The sequence below is a fragment of the Ixodes scapularis genome, unplaced genomic scaffold, assembly GCF_016920785.2.
Source record: "Ixodes scapularis isolate PalLabHiFi unplaced genomic scaffold, ASM1692078v2 PGA_scaffold9__187_contigs__length_104089568, whole genome shotgun sequence".
In the NCBI taxonomy this organism is placed as follows: domain Eukaryota; kingdom Metazoa; phylum Arthropoda; class Arachnida; order Ixodida; family Ixodidae; genus Ixodes; species Ixodes scapularis.
In genome coordinates, this window is record NW_024609884.1 from 96051721 (window position 1) to 96074781 (window position 23061).

Here is a 23061-nt window from a genome sequence, read left to right on the forward strand (position 1 = left end):
GTTCCCTCTCTGATAAATACGAAGGTCGCTTTCTTAAAAAGTGGGATTGAGGACAGGTTGGAATCCATTGAAGCGGAACAAGGAGTGTTTTCAGTGAACTCTTTCGACTGCGGAGAGATTCGAAACGGGCGCATCACGCTTGTGGGAGGAGCTTCTCCTACCTTCTTGACTTGTAACCGACTATAGTTGCATTGGCCCGATCGATGGCGTGCTTGACCGCTTCGGTGGCTGGAACGGCTAGGGCGTCCTGAAGCCTCGCCGCAGCTTTGCTCATCCTGAGACAAACTGTGTCATGATTGCGTCGGATGTGATGTGTTTTCCGCTGGCTGCGGGATGGATGGATGGATGTTACTGGCTATACCCTTTGTGGCGGGCGGTAGCTTGCGCCACCTAACCTAAGTCTAATAAAGACAAACATTTGATTCCTGCCGGCCTTCTGAGCCAATTTTCTCCCCCTAACTATCACCAGGTAGTGTGGGATATCACCTGGATGACCTTTGGGGGATCAGGCAAAAAAACTAAAAACATCACCCCCCCCCCTCTTCCCCCCAGCGAGGGAGTCGCCAATTTTCCTCTGGTCAGGCGCCAGCGTGCAGATGCAAGTACCTTACGGGCCACGAACCTTGACCCGGATTGTCGGAAGCTCGAAATGGTTTTTGAAGCCGAGATTCTGTGGACAATGAAGGCTGTGTCGTCTCACTACTCCTACAACTCCTGTCGGGACGTTGCCTGCGTTTTTCAAAGAATGTTTCCCGATAGAGAAGCTCCAGGTGTAGCGAAAAAAGTGTTCTTACTCAGCATGACACTGACTGCGGATGTTTTTTTGCTTCACAAGTGCAGGACCTGGTTAAACAATCGGAACACTTTGTGGTGCTCTTCGATGAAACCATGAACGTGTACCTTCAGAAAAAGCAGCTGGACTATCATGTGCGGCTTCGGAACAATGGTGAAGTGGAAACCAAATACTTACGTCGTCATTTCTAGGTCATAGCAGAGCAGCTGACCTTTTTGAGAAGTTGATGGAGAGCTTTGCGTCTCTTTTGTTAGACAAGGTCACGCAGCTTTCAATGTATTGCCCCAATGTGAATTGGAAACCTTTTCATGACTTCCAGCAGCACTTGAGGAGCCCCTTTCAAGTACACTGTTTAGATGTCGGATTGTGCACAACACATACAAAACAGGGTTGCAAGCTACAAAGTGGCATGTTGTCTGCTTTTTATCTAGCTTGTACTCGCTGTTCCACGATGCACCAGCCCACTGAGAAGATTTTGTCGCGGATTCAGAACGCTGAGTGTTCCCCCTTCCGTTTGTTCCGCACCGTTGGGTGGAGAATGTGCCTGTCCTTGAGAGGGCCCTTTCATTATGGGAGTACCTGGAAAAGTACATTGAAGCCACGAGAAATTGCAAGCTGCCCCTGCCTAAAAGCAGGTCGCACGAAACTATCGGTGCATTCATGAAGGACCAGCTCGGACTCGCAAAACGCCACTTCTCCTTGAATGTTGCTATGATTGTGCAGCCATTCCTCACTCTTTTGCAGAGTGATGCACCCATGACATTTCTCCTGGCAAAAAATCTTGAAAGAGTTCTGAGGACCCTTGTGACAAGGTTTGTGAAGTGTTCTATGATCACCCAAGCCATAAGCATCACCAAGCTGCTACAAATTGATGCCAAGAATCCTGGCAGCTACGCTCAACTGGAAAATCTAAATGTTGATCGTGCAGCAGAGAACATACTAAAAAACAGCAAGGCGAGTCCTAATTGCATCCTTGAGTTTAGATTTGATTGTTTCAAGTTTCTGGTTGAAATGACATTGAAGCTTCTTGAAAAAACTCCTCTTAAGTACCCAATTGTCCGAGGGCTGTCCTGCTTTGATCTCGGAGAAATGTTGAAAACAGAAAAATGCCTCGGGAAGCTCAAAGATGTTTTGAATTGCCTTATCGATGCAAACCGTCTTTCTGAGCACAAGGGAGACCTGGTTTGTGGGCAGTATATAAATTTTTGTCACGAGTTCCGACATGAACTGCAAGGCTACGAAAGAAGTCAAGAGCGTAGTGATAAGTTTTTTGTTTGCCTGACGAAGTAACACTTCCTTTTCCACACTGTGGGAAGCATTAAAGCTTTCCACAGTGTGCTCAATCATGGCCACGCTTCCCTCGAAAAGGGTTTCAGTGTTAACAATTAGATTGCTGTTGAAAACTTGGCAGAGATTTCATGTTTCTCGTCGGATCACCTGCGACGCTATCAAAAACCACGGTGGCCTGCTCAATACTCCACTGTCGAAGGAGGTAAAGTCATCTGTACGCCTAGCAAGGTAGAAGTACGCTGCATACTTGAAAGAGCGCAAGAAAAAAGCATCCAGTGAGTTATGAAGAGAAAAGCAGTTGAAATGGAGCTGGAGGGAATGCATGAGGAGGAAGTTGAAACTCCAGAAAACACTGAAGTGCCTGCTTGAGTTGGCGGATTGCTTGTCAGAAGATGCTGAAGTGAAGAATGACTTGACACTTTTGGTCAAAACCAATAGTTTTTGACAGACAACAAAAGAAAAGGAAGCAGCTATAGCTGCTGTAGAGCGAGAAATCCTTGCCAAAAAGGAGCTTATTTCTTAACTCCTATTTGTGAATAAATTTCTTTGAAGCTTCCTTGAATTTTGTCTTCTGATGTTTTTGAAATCCTTGAAAAGTTCTTGAATTTCGCATAAAAAATCCTGTATGAACTCTGATCATAATGTTTTAAGATTGAAAAAATTATCTGGTTACTCCAAATTGGCATGGAGGCTTTTTTTTTTTAAGTCACAAGTGTTTTTTAGTGGGACAGGCATAGCAATAGGCAGCTGTATGTTCACTTTACTTTTCATTGGTACTAACTTCATAGTAACTTGTCTCACTCAGTGTTAATGACCACACTAAAATAAATGAAGTACATTTCCTCAGCTGCCATTAAAATCTGCTGACATCTTTCCATCCCCATCTCTTATTTTTAAAGGAATGCGGAGTGAAACTCTAAATTGTTTTAAAAATTATTTTTGACTTTGTTCATTATGCGGAGTAATCTTCATTTACTTATTTTTGCTGACAAAAAATTTGTCATGGTGCAGACGAGCTGGTGAATGTTGATCATGATGTAAAATCATGAGTCTGGGAAGGAAATTTGAAAGAAAAAGTGTAAGAAAACAGAAAAAAGGGGACAGGACAAATGTCTGAAACTCTGCTAACAAATTTTATTCTGTCCACAGCTTTTATAGCCACCTCCCAAGGTCACCGCCAACTCCCACTGATACGCTTCTCCCTTTCCACAAAGACCTTCTAAACCCCAAGAGTTCAACATTCTACCCTGTACGTACGTTCTGAACAAAAGAAAACAAACGTCCAAAACCGAATCTAGAACTGCACACTTCATACAATGACCTTTTGAGAAATACAAAAAAACATTCCAGACAAAACTCACACAGAAAAAAAACAGCGTGACAAAATGTTATCATACTAGCGCACACAGATATGCTTCTTCCTTTCCGTTACAACCACAAAGACCTTCTAGTTTCAAGAGTTCACCAATGTACTCTGTAGTGATGTTCTGAACAAAAAACGCAGAAGAAAACAGCAAGCGTCCAATACCTAATGTAGAACCGCACGCTTCATGCAATGTCCTCCTAAAGGGTAACTGCAAGGAAAAAAAGTGTTTTTTTAAACAGCCTAATTGCGACAAACATGTCACAAAACAAATCTTTTGCGAAAACAAAAATATGTTTTAGCAATATTTACGGTACAGGACTTAATGTAGTCGGAGTCACAACCTCTCCACATTTGAAACTCCTGCTCTTTACGACCCGCACACAGGAGAAGTACGCCCTGCCCCTCACTCTTGGATTCTCTTGGATTGACTTGGCTGTTGAGTACGCAGCGTCTTGACTTCCGGCCGCGGATCGGGAAAGGGGGGGGGGGGGGGGGGAGGAGGGAGGAGGGAGGAGGGAGGGAGGGAGGGAGGGAGGGAAGGGAGGGAAGGGAAGGGAAAGTGCTATCGATGTAGGCTGGAAGGTAGAGCCGGTTTGCTTTCGTTGTATTTGTTTGGTTGATGAAAATTTTGGAACAACGCACGTTCAACATGGCGCCGGTATTGTCTTGGTTTGACGGGATGCGAGAAGCCTCCGCGGTTTGCGAGCACATGTATACGAAGACGTGACCTGAGAAGTGCCCCTGAGATGTTCCCGAAAGACGGAAAGTATCATTTGTAATCGTCGTGTGTGCTTTGAAAGCGAAGGGAGTCACAGGGTCCTCAAGCCAGCGTTTGGTGCGGCACCTCGATGCGACAAAGAACTGAAACTTTCGTGGTGTGTGGTGTGGGGCTTGGAAGTAGAAACCCACACTAGCACGGAGCGCAAATTGGTTGTTGTGGGGTTGACGTTCAACAGCTTCAGTCCCGTCGTCGTCAGCTGATCCCGTCCAGCTGGTCCAATAGGACACAGTGAGCTGTGGCAGCGAGCGTTTTTAAAAGTAAATCTTCCTTCGTTTCGAAATGTGGAAGATTCTCAACGCATACCGTGAGTGAAATGCTGCAGGGCGTTTTCAACAAAATTACGTCGTTTTAATTGAACAATAATAATAATAAATAATAATAAATTGTTTTATTTTTCTCGTGCCCACAAACAACCTCTCGGTTTACAGTGTGGTTCACTAAACATACATGGAGTAAACCCTAAAAATACAGGAAACAAGAAAGTTGTATCAATAAAAGTCATGCAACATTATCGTAATGCAAAAATTGATTATTGATAAATTCACAAACATCCAGTCACAAAGATTTAACATAAACTCCTGGATGGATAAAAAGATGTCGAGGTTGAAATTCTTTAAATCAAAAGCAATTTGTAACCTTGACAATGGGTTTACAGTGGACATGCAAGTTGGATAAAAAGTTGAAATGTTTCGACTCGGGCGAGCGGGAACATGAAACTCAATAGTTTGTAATAAAGCCGTCGAATTTACCCTGCCATGAACAACTTTGTGAAGGAATAAAAAATCTCTGTATTGCCTTCTCAAGGCCAATTTATGCAGCGAAAATTTACAAAGCAAAGTTTCGTAGTGATAAAAACATCTCCTTCTAGTGTAGCAGTCATATAAAATTCTTACCATTCGTTTTTGCACATTTTCAATACCTAGCTTTTGCGATAGAGTCAATGAATTCCAAATGATTGAGGCAAATTCCAGTCGCGATCGAACTAGAGACTTAAATAAGAGTAGCAAGCAACGGTGAGTTGAAAATTGACAACAAATTCTTGAAATCATTCCTAACGTCCTCAACGCTGCATTTACGGTAGTGAAGACATGATTGTTGATAGAAAGTGAGCTGTCAATATACACTCCGAGGTTCCTGATAAAGGAGAAAGAAGGAACTAATACGCCATCCAGGTAATATTCAAAACAAATAACATCACGCTTCCTAGATACCATTGATTTGGATTTCAAGGGGTTAAGGAACAAGCTGTTTTCTAAACACCATCTCGAAATACGACTTAGATCTGCTTGGAGAAGAGAGCAGTCAGATAGTGACTTCACAATAGACTCCAAATTGTTGTCCTAAATCTACCGTTTTTATGCTTGTTGTTAGACTGCGTTTGCACAATGACGTGTTTGCACAATGACGCGCACTGCTCGAGTAGATGATTCGGTCCTGCAAACAACCGGTTATACAGAATTTCAGGGAAACTTAAGTCACCACCGATATTTTCCTGTAAATCTCATGCGAGTTTGTAGCGCTCATCATGCGGTGTGAATAATTGGCAAGATTTCCTACCCACCAACAGATGCATGAACTGAGACCATCTTTTACGTAGTGAACAGAGTGCTTTTTTGGGAAGAGGTGTTGGTGCATTTATTATGGTACAATCACTTGAGAGTTCAGAAATTGGGTAGGGTGACCAAGCTTTCCAAACATTGTCTCTTTCCTCTCTGGCACTGCCCCAATTTCCAGTTTTAGTAGGCATACCTACTAGCAGGTATAGCTGCAGTGGAAAAAGAGTAGCACAAGTGACCGATGACCGGAGCGGCAAAATCACGACACGTGGTGCTGTTGCTCCCGATCACGCCGATAGCGAGAGTGCCAGTCACATTTCATTTCTCAACGCAGTGGGCGGCCGGCAGAAAATTGAGGGATAAGATAGCTTTCAAAATGGCGAGTTTTAGGATGGGCTGCTTTCTGCCGGCCACCCCCGTGTTAAGACGTGAAACGTGACTGGCACTCTCGCTATCGGCGCGCTCGGGAAGAATTGTGCCGCGTGTCGCGATTTTGCTGCTCCGGTCGTCAGTCACTTGTGTTACTCTTTTTTCGTTGCGGCTGTACACACTGCTCTAAAGCAGGTAAAAGACTGGGAAGTCGGAAGGTGCGGACTCAGTGTTTCACAAGATGACTGGGGAAGTTCTTTTGCAAGGTATGCGGAATATGCAAACGGTTTTGTTGTGCCCGTCGTTTGCGTCTCTCCAGCAAAACGAATAAGGTGATCTACAAAGATGTAATCACAAGCCAAGATTTACGATAACAGTACAGATTCAATTCAAACAACCTAAGTAAGATGGTTAGGACGCCGAGAAAAAAAAAAAAAAAAAGATATGTCGTCTAAAGCAGAATTTTGACGTCCGAAGGCTTCTGCGGACAGCTGTTACGTAATAACCTGGCCAGGTTTTTTACGTAACAGCTGTGTCTCAGTTGCGGACGTTCGGTGCACCGGGTGCGAATCTCGAAGGCCTCCGGAGTGAAATGATGAGAACATACCTGGACTCGTTTGTCGTTACGCGAACTTCCGATTGCCTGCAGCCAAATAGCATTCAGCTTGTGACCTTTCGGGGCGACATGGCTGCTGGAATGCTCGCTGTCGCGATCACCGATTTCGCAGCCAGGGTTGCCAGGTAGTTTCTAGATCAAACTGCCAAAGGCCAGACGGTGTAGCCCAATGCAAGAGATTGATGTAGCCCAAAAGTAGGCATATTTTGCAGGGCCCAAAAAATTGTGCGCTCGAATGTGCGAGCTCAATTCGAAGGCACTGCGGCTGTACATCTAGGGTTTAGGAGCACCTTGTAAGATCTACGACATCTTGAAATGTATTGAACGTTTTATTTCAAACGCAAAAGCGCAAAAATTTTCCACACATGTTTTTGCAGTCACGTAGCTATGAAACACTCGCTCGTGCCCGGTTGCTCGCCCCATACATGATTTCCTTGTTAAAACGGGCAAAAACTTCTTCAGTAGGGTTGATGTCCTTACAGCACTCGTTCTTCCCAAGGAAAGCAAATTTTACATAAAGAACGCTTTGAAGGGTTGGAAGGGACTTGTTCTTCCTTAGGCCTGACCTTGTGAGGGACACGTGACTGAATACTCTCTCCACGGCGGCATTCGACATGGGCAGTGTCGGGAGCACGATGGCAAGCTTGGATAGCAACGGAAACAGAGCTGCTCCTGCGCATCGATCTTGGCCTTGTTCGGAATATTCATTGTCCCAAATCTGTTATCTTTTTTATGGCTCATTGTGCTTTAAGAAACTTCCATGTTTCGCGGAAAAGCCTCCTTTGTTATATCCGGTACAGCACTCGTTATCGGGCGACATGAAGTTCTGCAGGATGTCTTGAGTTGCCCTTAGTATCATTTTTCCTCGGATGAGGTGCCTCCTTTAAGAGTATGGTGGGAAACTCGAGGAAATAAGAGACGCCAGTGGGAAGCAGAAAGAACTAGGAAGCATAAAATAATAATTAATACAAAAACAATGTCGTCGGAGCTGAATTTAGGTCACGATAGCTCACTTGAGCTAATACGTTCTGGCATCACGCCCACGAATCTTCAAGCAGAAAATCTCTGAAAGCGGGAATCCAGAAAGGGTGGACTGTCGCTTTGTGTCCATGCTGAAGTGTTTTTGTACCTCTACTCTATGCCAAGCAAAAAAAGAAAAAAGTGCCGCATTAGGATTTAAAACAGCCCAAAAATAGCCACCAAGCCAACTGCCAAATTTTGACGCCCAATGGATGACAAAGTAGCCCAATTCGACTATTAATAGCCCAACCTGGTAACCTTGTTCGCAACACTTAGCAACGGCGCCGCTTTACAGGAACCGACATCTCCGAAAAACCAGCATTTGCCCGCGGAAGAAAAAAAAAGCACGCTAAGAAAGCAAAGACGAAGACGAAAGTAACAAACCGTGCTATGAAAGCCAAAACCCCGCGTCGCTTCCTATCGCTAACACTGGTGACAGCTGCTAAACACACACTACTTCACTTCAGGAAGTCTCACTCAAGCACCTGGGTCAACACGAAACACTGATCACTTCGGTGAAACGACTAGTCGAGGTAGGCGAGACAGGTGGGAGCATAGACTTGGGCGGCCATGAGAGAATGGCGAAGCTTTTGTTTGTTATGGTATGAATCGAAATGGAAGTGCCCGTCTTGTAAACCTTTTGTAAAAAATAATAACTCTCATTACATGGGTTATTCTTTAAACGTAAAAATATGCCGCTCAAAAGGAAATTACAGTATAAAGTAAAGGTTTAACAACCAAGACCGAAACTGTCAATCAAACTCTTAGCCAATTAGAAGTATAGCAGCCAATTGGGGCTAAATGTCACGGAACACCAACTTCGTGGCGCGCGATTTAAAACGGATGAAATAGCCGCAAACCAAAATCATTCTAGCGCAATAAATATTGCTGTAAAAAAATTGTTTTCTCGCGCAAAAATTGTTTTTTTGACATGCTTGTCCAAATTAGACTGTTTAAAAAAAACTTTTTTTTTTTCTTTGCAATTAACCCTTAAAAAAATTATATAGAAACGCCGTTCCAAACAAAACACACAAAAATAGAGCGTGAAAAAAATATAATACATTCATATTTTGAGAACATTTTTGATTGGTTTCCTAGCTGCATTGATGATTGACTTACGCAATTGCCCGACGTACTTATTCTAATTGTTTCTTTCACTATACGTTTCATGTCATTAGATTCCCTTCATAGCACTTTTATTCCCGATCAGACGTTCCTGAAGTCAATTCCGAATTTGACACTTTGTTTTTCACGTTCCGTTTGTGCTGAGTTAGTCTATCATTGATGCATCCTTTTTGATGTTTTTCTTTTCAAAATTTTTAGAATTCTATTTTTTGTTACGAGTTACAGCAGAGGACAACTAGCAGAAACCCTTAAAGGGTTACTCCGGCGATTTTTTCATGGTGGCTGATTTGCCTCATGATTGCCTCAACACACCGATAGACATGGCTCTACGAGTTCCCCAGGTATTTTCTGAAAAGAGACAAATATTCGCAAAGTTATTGAATTTTCTAATTTCATTTTCATCGTGTTTCTCAAACCGTTTCTCAATCTGTTTCTCAAACCCCTACTGGTAACATTGAAGTGTGACGACAGAAATGGTACAAAGTGGGCAGTAAGCCATGTTCCCAACTGATTACAAGACGTTTGATGGTGGGAAAAGAATGTTTGGTAACTGATTCACTGAGAAGCACGCAAAAAACACTCGACATACTCTGTTTAAGACTACATGAACGACCTGAAAGTCTGTACCATGTGTGGTGTCACACCACTGAAGAGCGCGCGAAAATTTGAATGCTGGTTTCGGCATCATCTTCATTTCCGGTTTTCTCAATTGCTATTTTGAATTTCGAGAAACTAAATAGCATACCATGACGACTGAAATCCGGGTAGTGTGAAAATGCAATTTGTTTAGGTAGCTCAAAAAACGGCCGGAGTACCTTTTTAACTGAAACTTTCGCAGAGGATCTCGCAAAGAGAGTGAAATGCACCATCACAGTCAAACTAACTGCAAGCCGCTATATTTTTTTAGTTCAGCGCACAATGCATTTACATCTGTGTATTTATATCTCTTGCATCATCTTCATTACGGCCTCATTTTTCTTGACAGGTTCTTAATTACCCCTTTTGGGAGTGACCACTTTACTATTGTTTTAGAGAGTGATATTTGTCTTCCTACCCTTTCAAAAAGAATGCCTTAGTGGTGTAGACTGGTGTGAACTTCATCATGAGACAGAGGGCGAGTAAGGAAGACGAGGGGACACACGAGATGAACCTTGGACAGCATGGCGAGACGGGCTTATGCCACCTCACCCTTATTTCTAATGACGTCCTGTAAATAAACAGTTTATTTGTGTAAACTACAGGTGAAAATTGGATAAGGCAGACTGGCTTTTTGTAAGGTGAATTCCATGCTAGATGCATTCCTGTTTTCCTCAATGACTTGAGAGGAGGCCACTTTATACGTGACAGAGCAGATAACTGCTGCTCAGCACTCCATTCCTCAAACTACCGGTGCCCTGTCACAGAAATGCAAACCTTGGTGGTACAATCGAATCACGTTAATTCAAACTCGAGGGGACCGAAAATTTGTTTGAATAAACCAAAGTTTTAATTACCGGGAGTTTCCTCGCATAGAGACACATAGGATGGGACCTGCATGTTAGTTTGAATTCTCCAGAATTTTGTATTGACGAGATTCGACTGTATAAGCCACCCCACATCGTTTTTGTTTATCTGTCATATGAAACGACTAGTATGCTATAAAATGTGTAATGATTATATTGAGTATAGTGGTTATCAGCAGTATTTTTTTAGCCCATGTAAAAGTCTAATGTACTTGAATGTATATGCATTTTATTGTCTATTTTGTACAATGTTGAGGCACTTTTGTACTAATGTTCACTTGTTTTCATATTTTCTCTAAAAAATACTAAAGTGCTGGTTTTTTTTTAAAGTTTTTATTTATTTATTTTAGGAAACACTGCTGCTTGTATGGGCCCTTCGGACACCCTCAAGCTGTCTTTGACAGATTTTTTTATTTTTTTTTGGTGGGGGGGAACAAATTTGATTGAGGCAAGTTCAGGCATTATCTCTCCTCAAAAAATCTAGTGAAGTTAAAGAAAACAAAAAAATGAAGGCTGCTCGATTCATAGCAAGCAAAGAGGAAGACCTGGATGAAGTATATGTCCTCTCTGAACAGCTTTGTGCCTACTAAGGACGTCTGGGAGAGATTAAGAAAAATTAAGAGGGACTACAGGTTGTTTTTTCTGTTTTTAATCCTCCCTCTGCATCACTGAAAATATGGCTAATGTTCTTGGGAAATACTTTTATTCTGTGTCCAGCTCCTCTGGTCATACCAATTCCTTCAAGCTATTTTAATGACATGCAGAGCAACTTAATATAATTACAACAAGATCAAACACTGCATTTTAAACTTTCTCACAGTGTGAGCTAGAGATGACCCTTCACATCAACAAGCTCTCTGCTCCTGGACCTGATGGACTGCATTACAAAGTGCTGCGTAATCCCTCTGCAGAATTCCTCGAATCCCTTCTTTATTTTTTTCAATTCTTTGTGGAAAAGGGCTTGTTTTCCTTTTCCACATTATCTCTCTTCTGAAGCCAAGTAAAGGTCCATCTCTGTCCTCTTATTGCTAGCCGTGTTTACATGAATGCGACTTGATCGTGTTGAATCCAGTTGTCGCATTCAATGCGGTCATGTAAACGGCATAATGTGCTGAGGAAGCGCATCGCATTCAAGTCGCTAGACAGATGTAGATTGAGACGGCATATGCGCATGCATTCAGCCCATGTAAACGGAGATTGCATCGCATTTTGAAACGGGGAGGATTATGGGATGGCGCTCGCTGCGGGAGCGAGTAAACAACTGAGAACATGGTGGCGGCCAACCTTGTCGGCGGCGGCGGAGAGCGGTTCTGTGTGGCCGCCCGCAGTTCCTCCTGAGAAGAAACACGAGCTTTCATTGCCAAACTAAGGGCCCGTTCACACGATGCATTTTTCTCGCGCATCTAGTGTCGCGAAACGTAGTTTCGCGAAATGGTTGCGCCGTCTGAACGAGTCCGAAAAGGACGCGCGCATCTAAAAAAAGTTGCGCGCACACCTCGCTTCTGGAGGGAGCTTTTGCTGAAACTTTGCCGAGTCCTGTCAATCACTCTGAGGGCACCGCCAATGGCCGCTCAGAAACGCTCTCACGTGGCCTTTGAGGGGGGAGCGAGCTGTTTGAGAAGACCACTTCACTGCCGGTGTTGCAGCCGAGCCAAATCCGAAAAAAACCGAAACCACGAACGATGGATATTGCCGGCGCTTCCGGAAGCACGTCAAGCACCACTGAAAGAAAAGTGGGTAGCATATCGAAAAAAAATCCAGCGATGGACGAAGACGTAATTGGTGATGATGATAATTCGCGTCTATTTTAGTCACAATTAAGAAATAAAACCTTGAGACAAGGAAACAAAAAGGGACGTACACAGTACCGTCTCAAAACCAGCAGAGCGTACAGCTCTCATTTACTCAACACAACAGTCTTCTTCTTTGTCAACCTCCATCCAAATTATACATATTCAACAGTAAATAAAGTAAATGGCAGTAAATGACAATTCAACAACTAGTAAATGACAATTTAAGAGTAAATTAAGTAAATGGAAGTAAATGACAGCTGTATGCTGTGCTGGTTTTAAGACGGTGGTGTGTATGTGCCTTTTTGTTTCCTTGTCTTAAGGTTTTATTTCTTAATTATGATTGTTCACCAGCTCGCCTGCGTTTTGACTCCTAGAATGTGGCGGGAGATGGAGATCACGACGCTGAATGGCTAATGGTGATGATGATGATGTTGGCTTTCAACTGAAGCGCCACTTTATGGTCAACACCCAAACTATTTTCGCGAGTCTCAACGTCATCGTTGTTGCATGTGAAGCGGTACGTGTGAACGAGCACATTTCGCGAAACTTGAGTGTCGCGAAACCGTTGCGTGCCTAAAAGATGCATCGTGTGAACAGACCTTAATTGAGCAGAATATCACTGCGCTACTGGGAGAGGGTGGCCCCCGTCCAACCCTTGCGATACAACTTGCGCGTCCGAGGGAGCTTCTAGAGACTTCGGCGCAAGCACGAATGACGTTGAGAGTTCGGAGCACGGTATGGTAGCGCAGAACGAGCAGCTCCTACCTCGGTGCCGTTCCTGGCTGCGCCGGAGCCTTTCGGCCTCGGGGTCGGGTCGCGATTGGCAAGGTTTGGCAAGGCGAAGCGCAGTGGCGTTCTCAGAGTGGTTGGAAACAATCTCGGCCGCTAGGCCGTGCGCTCGCACGTCACCTCTGATCGTGAGTGGCCCAGCATCCTGACCCAAAGCCCAAAACGCTTAAGTTTTGATGTTTCTTCCGTCTGTCAACTCCTCGCACAGCATCAAAGACAGTGGACACGATCTTAATGCTCACCGAAAGCGTCGAAAGGCCTTCACGTGCTATGCACCGGAAAATGTCACGTGGTGCGGCCGACGCCGGAAACGCAGCTTTAACTTTGAAGTTTGACACGGCGTGGCGCCACCTTCACGCAGGGCTTGGTGCGCATTCATGTAAACGTTGCCGCGTCGGCTTCCTTCGAAGGACGATTGGAGTCGATGGGCTGATGTCATACTCATGTAAACTCGACTACTGTCCGATTGCTTTAGCCAGCTTCTTTGGTAAAACACACGAAAGTCTGATAAACAAGCGGCTGTTTTACATCCTGGAGAACATTTGAGATAACAACCAATGCGGCTTCCGCCAAGGATGATCGACCTTGGATCATTTGGTGCACTTAGAAACTGTTGTGTTTTGTACATATTCTAACATGCTTTATTTAATAACAAGATAAGTGGCCGACGAGGAGTTGGCTTTCATACATAGCTGCCGTTTGTCTCCCGTCCATTGGTTGTGCCGCGCACGGGCTTGGGGCGCGACGGTGACGCAATGGACCGGAGGCGCCATCTCTTAGCAGATTGTGTAGTCGATACACTACACTACTCCGTTTTAAAGGGAAGCTGAAGCGATTTTAAATATGAGAAACAACACCTGAGCCTAGTTAATGAGACCTCAGCCATCACGAATATCGTATTCGTTTGGTCATTTTCTGCGCGGATTAACCGGAAAAGCGCCTTCAAAGTAGCACCGAAGTCACGCCTCTCCGAAGCAGAGGGAAAGGGGAGAGAGAGGAGGAAGCCTGTCAGCCGGCATTATAAAAGGACAAAAGGACCGGCTGGGGGACCCCGCCGCGGATGGCTGCGCTTTCCTCGTAGGCTGCTCTAGTGTCTTTTCGAGCCGTCGTCGTTCTGCCGCTGCATAGCGCTTGCTTTTATCCGTTGACCGGTCATGCTATTGATTCACTCGCCTGACATGTTGATTGTTCTCTTGTTTGGTCACGTGTTTGCAGAATTCTCGTGGAACCGAACCAACTGACTCATGCTGTTGCACGATGCCGTACTCATGTGTAGCCGCCAGCTTTATCGAACAGCACTCGACGCAGTTGTTCTTCCCGCTTACTGTCTTTTCCACTTTGTCACCGAGATTTTAAAGGGGTGGGTGGGTTTGAGCAAATACACCGTTTTTTTGTTCGAAACGTGTTTCGGACGGCGCATATGAAAACTGTGTACGTATGGGGTTTGGGTCTGAAGAAGGCTCGCCTGAACCCGACAATCTGCCGACCATCTTTGAAGGTAAGAAGGCAATTCAGCGCATTAAAAGGCACAAGCAAAAAGGAAACGTAACTAGGTAGGAATTGTAGGTCGACTGTTCTAGAAAAAAGATATTACGTTATTAGAATTGTGCAGTGTGCTAGAAAAGCCGCGATCATTTAGCCGAATAGCGGGTTTCTACTGGCTCTGTGTTAACCGCCTTATATTAGTGTTTTAGCGTTGGTTTCTTATATTGTTGAAGTGACCATATTTTCCGGACAGACTCCGGTGCGGGAAGTCTGGGAAACAAAAGAAAGCAATCTTGTGTAGCCCAAGATTATTTTCTTTTGCTTTTAATCTATTCGGCTACCCAGTCACTTGGGAGAGAAGGGCTTGCTCTAATAAGTGGTCATGCAATTCATAATGCAACTTTCACGGTGCAACTTGTTTTAGCATAAACTTTTTTTTACAGTTGCTGACATTATTTGAGGTCACATATTTTTTTAAATGTAAACATAAATTTTGTTAAATTTTCCTTCCAAAGGTTTATATTCTTACAGGAGAGCTTTGTAGAAATACTAAGCATGTGACCTTCTGTTCTGAATCAATTTCTTTTTTTACAAGTAAGTGTTTTCCGTATAAAGTTTGTCATGCAACAATTCTTTGTGCCGTAGAAATTCGATCGGACGATGATAATGCCTGGTGCTGGTGTGATGCAGTCAACAAATCTTGGTAGAAATATGTGAATGTAGAGGCCCAGGAAGCTTTCACGATTTCGACATCAAATTAATGGCTGCCGGGCACATATCTCTACTTTTCCTAAAGCTATAATGGCGTAATAGTTTGTGGCAAACATACTAAATGCAGCAGAGGGTACCGCTATCACAAGGATGGACCTTCTGCACAGTTATTTGCATAGTGCGCAAGGACATGGCGGTGGCAGAACGACGACCCTGTCTCATCACCCGTTTGATCTCAGGGGAAGCTCTCCCGTCGCCCAAAGCCGATTATACTATCCCATCAAACCACTTCAGCCTTGATGAACAATGCAGCCTGCATGCTCATGCGTTCAGCAGCTGGCAAGCACGAAGGCCGATGTGTGCGGATTTCTTGTCTTCTGACAACCGTTTTGGGGAGGGTCACGCTAATCCGGTTTGAGGCGTCTCGTCAATAGCACTCCGTTTATTGTCAACGTTTTACGTTACAATGAGTAGCAGTTGGTACGTTCCTGAAGGTATGAAGCCGGCCATGTCGCGTCTGCACAAGTGGTTCCTAGTGTCTGCGTTTATTACTGCGGGGGGTCATTTTGCTCATTGCCAACGGCTGGAACGCGTACTTTGTCATGTCGAGGGTCGTCTGGACATATTTCTCTTTCGGATCGACCGAAAGATTTCGAAAAATCAGAGGCCGGACCCGATGTAGAAGAGCAGAAGACCCGGCGCCGGCTACTTCCGCAAGCGACGGAGCAAACGAGAATCGAGGTGGTCCTTTTATGACGTAGTGGCGTGTCACGCATCACTAGCCACCAATGGCGTGCCGCTGCGGCGATCGCTTCTGATTTCTTTGCTTTTTTTCGCCTTTAGGGATTATTTCGGGTCATGCGGTTGTGATATTTGGACTCAGCAGGCACAAACACGTCAAATCAACCATTAACTCATTTTTTTCGAAAAGCTCTCATCTTCCCTTTAAAGAAGACTACATAAATCTTCCCGGCTTCCGGTCAGTTCGTGGATCTTCTTATTGGTGTACTTGCAGTGTCCACTGTCCTTGTTTTGTCAGTTGCGTAGCCCTGGTTCTGTTTGACTTGGTCATTGTGACTCCTTGCGACTCCTTGCAGAGTTGACATTGTCATAATAGATGTTCCGCTGGTGTCATCGATGTCACCCAGCCACCAACGCGGCCCTTTACAAAAGTTGCAAACTGTGACCTTGTCATCCTTTTTGTTGCGTGATCCATTCTTCTCTCCTTTGGGCCATTGCACGGGCTCTCTTGGCAACTGCTCCAAGATTGCCTACTCACCTTTTCTGAGAATGCAGAGGTCCAGTCTTGCTTTCATCGGACAAGCCAGCATGTGCTCTGCAAAGACGTTCCATTTGGACGGGGTGCTATGTGGTACATGAGCAACCATTGGGCAAGTCGGAGCTTGAGGTCTCTTCCTTGTGTTTTCTTGGGTCCGTCCTTCACTGTGTGAGCAGCTCGTTCTGCCAAGCCATTCGACGATGGATGAAAAGGAGCAGCTTGGAGGTGCTTGATTTCATTTCTCTGGACGAAGTATTGGAAAGGCTGACCAGTAATGGGAGTTCTATTGTATACCGGATCTAGTACTGCGTAGCTTTTAAAATTACCATTTCATAACTCATTAGCAATAGCAGCTTGATTTTTTAATTTTGTTTGGGGCGCGGATGGCCTTGGTTGCTGTTGAGCCATGAAGCCCTCAAACAAGAACGCGCATCACAAACGACCACGCGAACCGGCGTCTGGTATATGTTCCATCTTGGGCAAGATAGCGACGTGCCACTTTAACTTGGCCGCCTCGCTGCCATTTTGCTAATGGTACATCAGCTTCATTGAAGAGCACTCTCTCCACTCGAGGGATTCTTTATTTAAGCTCTTCTGCTCAAACGAGGCGTAGCTGCAGTGCCTGGAAGGCGTCTCCAACTAGCATGTTTACCGCCTCTTCATTTTGTCTCTCTTGATTTCTGCCTCGTGACGTCACCACTGGCACGTCTAGTTGCTGCCCACGATCCTGGCAGTGGGTACGGTAGATGGTTGTTCCTCCACTCTACAGTCTCGGCCAGCTGGCAGAAGCCAAAGCAGCCTCGGGTTCAGAAGTTGCGTTGACAGTACTTCCCCTCGCCTTTTTTGCAGGCACTCGTTGACTATTTGCCAGGATCTCGGCGAGCGACTAAATGTGCCACGTGCTTTCTGTTCTGTCATTTGTTGCCATTTTGGGACCACTTTGGATGTGTGGGTGGAGTAGGATGCTCAATGCACAAGGGGATGCTGCCTTCCAGGTACCGTAGTGTGATGTTTCTCCGCAGGAGTTCCTCTGGAACCCGATGGTGGACGCGGCGATGCGCGCGTCGTGTGCGCGCTGGCTATCGCGTGGGAGTGCCGAGCGGCCGACGGTGCTGGTTTTGGGCAGTGGCACCTGGTCCATCAAGCTCTCCAACGGCAGCAGCCAGGCGGTGACGGAGTACAAGGCCAACGTGACGCAGCTGGTGCCGTCGCTGGACCGGTTGGCCAACACGACGCGCATCCTCTGGCTGCTCCAGGACCCTGTGGTGCCCGAGAAGCTCCACCCCACCCGTCGCATGATCACCAACGAGCTGATCGACCGCTACAACGAGGCAGCCACCCACGCACTGTAAGTCGACCGCGCTGTTGCGTCGCTGGCGAGGACCAAGACAAGACGTGTCGTTTGCAGAGATGAACCAATGTATGTTTGCCTTTAAGAATCTAGGTCGATTGTTGGTAGCAGTTGGTCTTGACCGTAATGTTCCGGGATCACCTTAAGGCGTTGTGTGCGACCGCTCATTGGGCCGTGTTATGTCGTTTGCTTTAGCCTTGATGCCGCCCATTTCCCGACAGGCGTTACAGCAGCGTGGAGCTGTGGAGCTCGATTCGGCTCATTTCCGAGGGGTACCACAATGATCAGGAGGATGGCCTACACACAGGAGCATTTGCAGTCAACTACGTGAGTCCTCCTCCTTGCATTCAAATATCATTTTATTTTGTGTTTCTTTCTTTTTTATGCAATTGATGTTTTCCATAAGTTGAAGCCATTTTTGAGTGGCTGTATGAGCCAGGGAGGAGGCCTTTTGATGAGGAGGAAAAGGAAGCTGGAGGGAGCCTCATCAATATAAGTGAAGAAATGGTGGCAATTTGGGAAACCTGATAGATAACTAAAGTCCTCAGCCCGGAGCCGCGACTGAGAAAAGGGGGATCACTGCAAGAATCTGAGTAGTTGGAATTTCATGCTTTCCACATGAGGACCCGCAGGGGGCTTGGGATTGCCTACCGTTTATTCTAAGCCCACGAAATGCATTACTCAATCTCAAGGTGTTGAGATATACAGGGTGTCCCACATAACTTGCACCCAACTTTACCAAAAGAACGGAGCGCTCTACGGGAGTGAAACCAATGTATGGTTGTTAGCAAGTGTCTTGGAAAAGTGCGCACATTTTTTTTAGTGCCTAGTTATTTAATTAAGACCAATTAGCCAACCTTTTATTTGTTTAAAGGGACACTGAAGGGAAGAAACAAATTTAATGCGAGAGTGTTAAGGAGCTCGTGTCACAGAAAAGCCGGCGTCAGTGGGACGAGAAAATCCTGAGTGGTCGACAGTCATGACATCACAACCACATGACCTTATGCGGGAATTTCAAACAACCCACACTGCTCACGGGAAACGTGATGTCACGAGTGGAATGAAAGTGATTAAAACATGGCATGTAATGCGAATTAAAGGTCACTGCATGTTTCAAATGATTTCACTTTATAAAGTAGTTAATATGCCTTAAAGAAAAAACTTGAAGAATTTTAGGCGGACACACTAGTGACTAGGCCACGCAGACACACGTGCATGGCTTTTGCTTTCCACTCTTAAAGGCAAAGCTTAACCGTCTTGAAATTTTTTTAAAGGGCTTAATTTTTTTATTTTTTGACCACTAAAAAAAAAAAAAAAAAAAGCTTTTATCAATGTTTGCATTGTTAGACACAATTTAGTTGGAGGTCACGGCATGCCCCCGCCCATTTCTACTGGATTGGGTTGGCTGCTCGGCTGAACATGCTAAGAAGTCTAGTGTCTCCCTTTCGCGACGTCCGGTGCTCTACTCTGGGGTCTGACACTGCTTGCTTGTCGTGCGAGCAGACGCACGGCAGCCACTGGCATCGTCTGCTATTCCACCACCATCTATCGTCGTCTGCAGTGCCTGTGAGACGCGGTCCCGAAAGCTGCTCATCGGCGTCTGTTTTTGCCTCTCTCCATTTCCTATTCTGCAACACTCACAGGGTTCAGGGGCTTGGAGCGCTGACGCTAGCGGGTGGCCTTGTGATTGAGGCGATCCGGGGTTCTCGGGGCTCGGAGGGTTCGGGGGTTTGGGGTGAGCGGGTGGCCATTGTGTTTCTCTGGTCGGGCTCACAGGGTTCTCGGGCCTGAAGCCCTGACGCTAGCGAATGGCCTTGCGGTTGAGGTGATCCGGGCTTCTCAGGGCTTGGGAGCCTGGGGCGCTGACGCCAGCGGGAGGCTTTTTTGTTGTGTTTCTCTGGTGCGTTGTTTCCCGGGCTCTCTCCAGCACACTCCCTGGCACTTTTTTTGGCGCATCTTCCCGCTCGGGCTCGCTTCCCCCGACGCCCGTCCCGTCCCAACTTGTTCCCCATGTCCGGTTTCTCCGCTCCCCCTCTCCTATTTCATCTTCTCGCCTTCCCTTCTCCCCTGGGCCGTCCCGTCACTGTTTACACTATCCGAAGCGGCCTGCTCACGTCATATGTCCTGTTCCTTGCCCCCACGAATGTCACAAGACCACGTGGTTCGACGCGACGTAGCCATGACTCTGACGACACGAGACCAATGTTGCCTGACGCAACCGAAATTTCGGTTTCGGTATCTGCTCATGTTTAAATTAGGATTACACAAATAATGTTCCACATTTCGTGAATCCAAAGACGTAGGGATGTTAGTAGTGCTTTGGGAAATGGAATCGCATATAAGCCTAAAATTTTGGGAATTGAGCGGAGTTGCCCTTTAAGAAACTTCTTGATATATGAACAGTGAGCAGCTAAGGAAACCAGGCATAGCTTGAATTTCTCTCCCCAACTTGCAAGCCAGTCTGCCAGTAGAGAATGTGACACTAAAATAATTTTGGTGGATCGGTAGTTTTCATTTATCCAGCAGAAGTAAACTGAAGGGAAATACCAACCATGTTTTTCTTGCCGCAATAATACCGTATTTACTCAACTAATAGCCGCACTGTTTATGAAAAAATCCTGAGGGTTTGCTTTTCCGCGGAGCACACAGATTGCCAATCACTGCAATTGACAGCATGATTCCGGCGGTTTACAGGGCAGAGATAATGTCTTCGCGCGAAGATACCATCTGTGAAGATGGCATTTGTATGGAGAATTGTGTCCTCGATCTAGTTAGTCACTATGTTATTTATGCGGAACGCGATGATTGGCTGTATATGTGTTCTGCGGGAAAGTCGACGCAAGGGCCTTCTTCATAAGTAGTTCGGCTATTACTCGAGTCAATACGGTAAACTGACCATCATCGAACCTTCAATCTATGTCGGAATGGAAAGCTAGCTGTTGGGTTCTGATTTTATAACTGTGCGTATAAGCCTGAAAAATGCATGAGCATGAATAGCATCTCCTTCTAGGAGCAGGCAATTTTTGCATTCAAAATTTCCTGACATTCCTCTTAACATGTATAACGCCCAGTTCTGGATTTTGGCACCTCATCCGAATCTCTAGAGCTACATTCAAATGGCGATCGAGCTGACTGAACATTCGCCTATAGTTTATTTTTGTTGTAGCAGCGTAGGCGAGTAGTGTTTCAGGCTTGCCATTTGTGTTGAACACAAAGAAACACGTCACCACTACATGACACCTTCCAAGCATTTCAAACGACCGCAGAGCTGATAAAATGGCGTGTTGTCATAAAAACATCACTAGATAGTACCGTGAGCAAGTAGCCGATGCCCCACCTTGCCAGCGCTGCGCTAGTGCTTGGGGAAACTACACAAGTGCCTCACAGCGCCATCCGCTTGGAAGGCCTCACGGAGGGCGCGCTGCATTTGCCACTACAGCCCTTCTAGAACACTGTAGTAAAGGGGAGGGGGGGCTGCGGGGCGGGCCACCATTACAAACTATGCAAAAGGGGAACTGATGATGGGCCAAACTTTTGCTAAATTGAAAATTCATTGCTGAATCTTGGGATTCGGCAAAGCTGAACTTTTCTAAACAGCATAATGGAAGACATATTGCACTGGGCTGCAAGCTTCTTGGATTCGAGGTTCAGGAACACATTTGGCAACTACACTGAAGACCAGGCAGCTTCAAAACTGAAAGGGACTTAGGAGCACCTTATTCGTCAGATTGAGGAGACCATGAATGCTCACGACAGCATCACAACAGCAACCTCGTCGCAGATGTCAGCGCAACCGTGCAGTACATCGGTTTAAGCAGTGACCCCACCTCCAGCTGGAGAATTCAGCCTGGGGTTTTCCAGCTCGGGCAAGATGGGACTGATCCAGTCACAAGCGCGGTCAGGTCATGCACCACCCCAGCATATGCCCAGGACAGACAAGCTGACAGTTATGAAGTGCAGAGTGACCCAGTGCAATATTGGGCAACAAAGAAAAAGCAGTGGCCTTCTCTTTTCATAATTACATTCAAGCGCCTGGCATGCCCCCCAGCCAGTGTTTACTCTGAGCAGGCATTCAGTGCAGCAGGCATGAGTGTAACTGAAAGGAGGGACCGACTGCATATGAAAAATGTTAGCATGCTGGCGTTAATTCGGATGAACAGGGCCTGGATCGACAAGACAGCTTCCCCAACCACTTCCATGCTGGACAGCTTCGGACATCGTGTGATCAATATTCAGCGGGAATCGCGGGGTGGGCGATTTTTCGGAATTTTACAGCAGAGCTGTTAAGGGCTAGGCTCCCTAGGATCGTGTCCGTGTGTGTCGACACAAACCTATTTGGACAGCTACCGCCATCTATAAGTGACGGCAGCAAGCACACAACCAGTATGGTTTCCGCCGTCGCTCGTAGATGGCGGCAACCTTTCCAGCTATAATAAAAGAATGGATAGTTGGGCGCGTTGGTGGGAATTCATCGTAGGAAACAGCGCAAAAAACAGACGACGAAGAAGCACACAGTGTATCGAGTACAGCTCCACTTGTCTTCTTTCTTCACGAGAGTGGAAAGGCTGAACGTTTTTTATGTTGCGGATATGCAGCCCACAAAATGGGAGGGGCAATCTCTCGGGGGCAGGCGTTCTCTCAGAACTTTAAGGTATACATATAGAGGTATATCTTCCACCGTGCTCTATCCCCACAGCATTGCTTACCCTCCCGTTCACTATATTTTTTTTTAAATGAACGGACTGTCCAGTATACAGAGTATTTCAGCTGTGCCAAGGCAACTTAAAAAAAGCTGATGTAGGCTATGCAGGTGGAACCAATCCAGTATTGTTTACAGTCCTATGGAGCTAGTGAAGAAATTTTGGACAATGTACCAAACTGGCTAAATAACGCAGATTATTTAGCTAACTACAGTAAAACCTTGTTATAACAAAATGGGATATAACAAACTAATGGATATAACAAAGCAATCATAATTCCCCTTGCTTGCTAATAGTGGGAAGAAATGGACAGTGGCTATAACTAACTAATGGTTATAACGAAATAATTACGACCACTCCTTCAGGTCTGTTATAACGAGGTTTTACTGTATTTTAAATATTAATTTGTGTGCAAACCCGTCAATGGTAAGCATACCTGCCAACTCTTCCGAATTTTTCGTAAAATGTATGAATTGGGACTAATTTTACGATTTTGCGAATCTTGCTTTAAATTTTGCGAAAAAATATATATTTA

The 23061-nt window shown here is 45.4% G+C and overlaps 1 protein-coding gene across 1 annotated transcript in view; it reads left to right on the forward strand.

Annotated features, from left to right (window-relative positions):
- LOC8035685 (N-acetylneuraminate 9-O-acetyltransferase) overlaps positions 1-23061 on the forward strand; it is a 98308-nt gene that overhangs the window by 13764 nt on the left and 61483 nt on the right. The window contains exons 4-5 of the mRNA XM_029966601.3: positions 17498-17823; positions 18048-18153. Of these exons, the coding sequence (XP_029822461.1) occupies positions 17498-17823; positions 18048-18153 (432 nt within the window). The remainder of the gene's footprint in view (positions 1-17497; positions 17824-18047; positions 18154-23061) is intronic.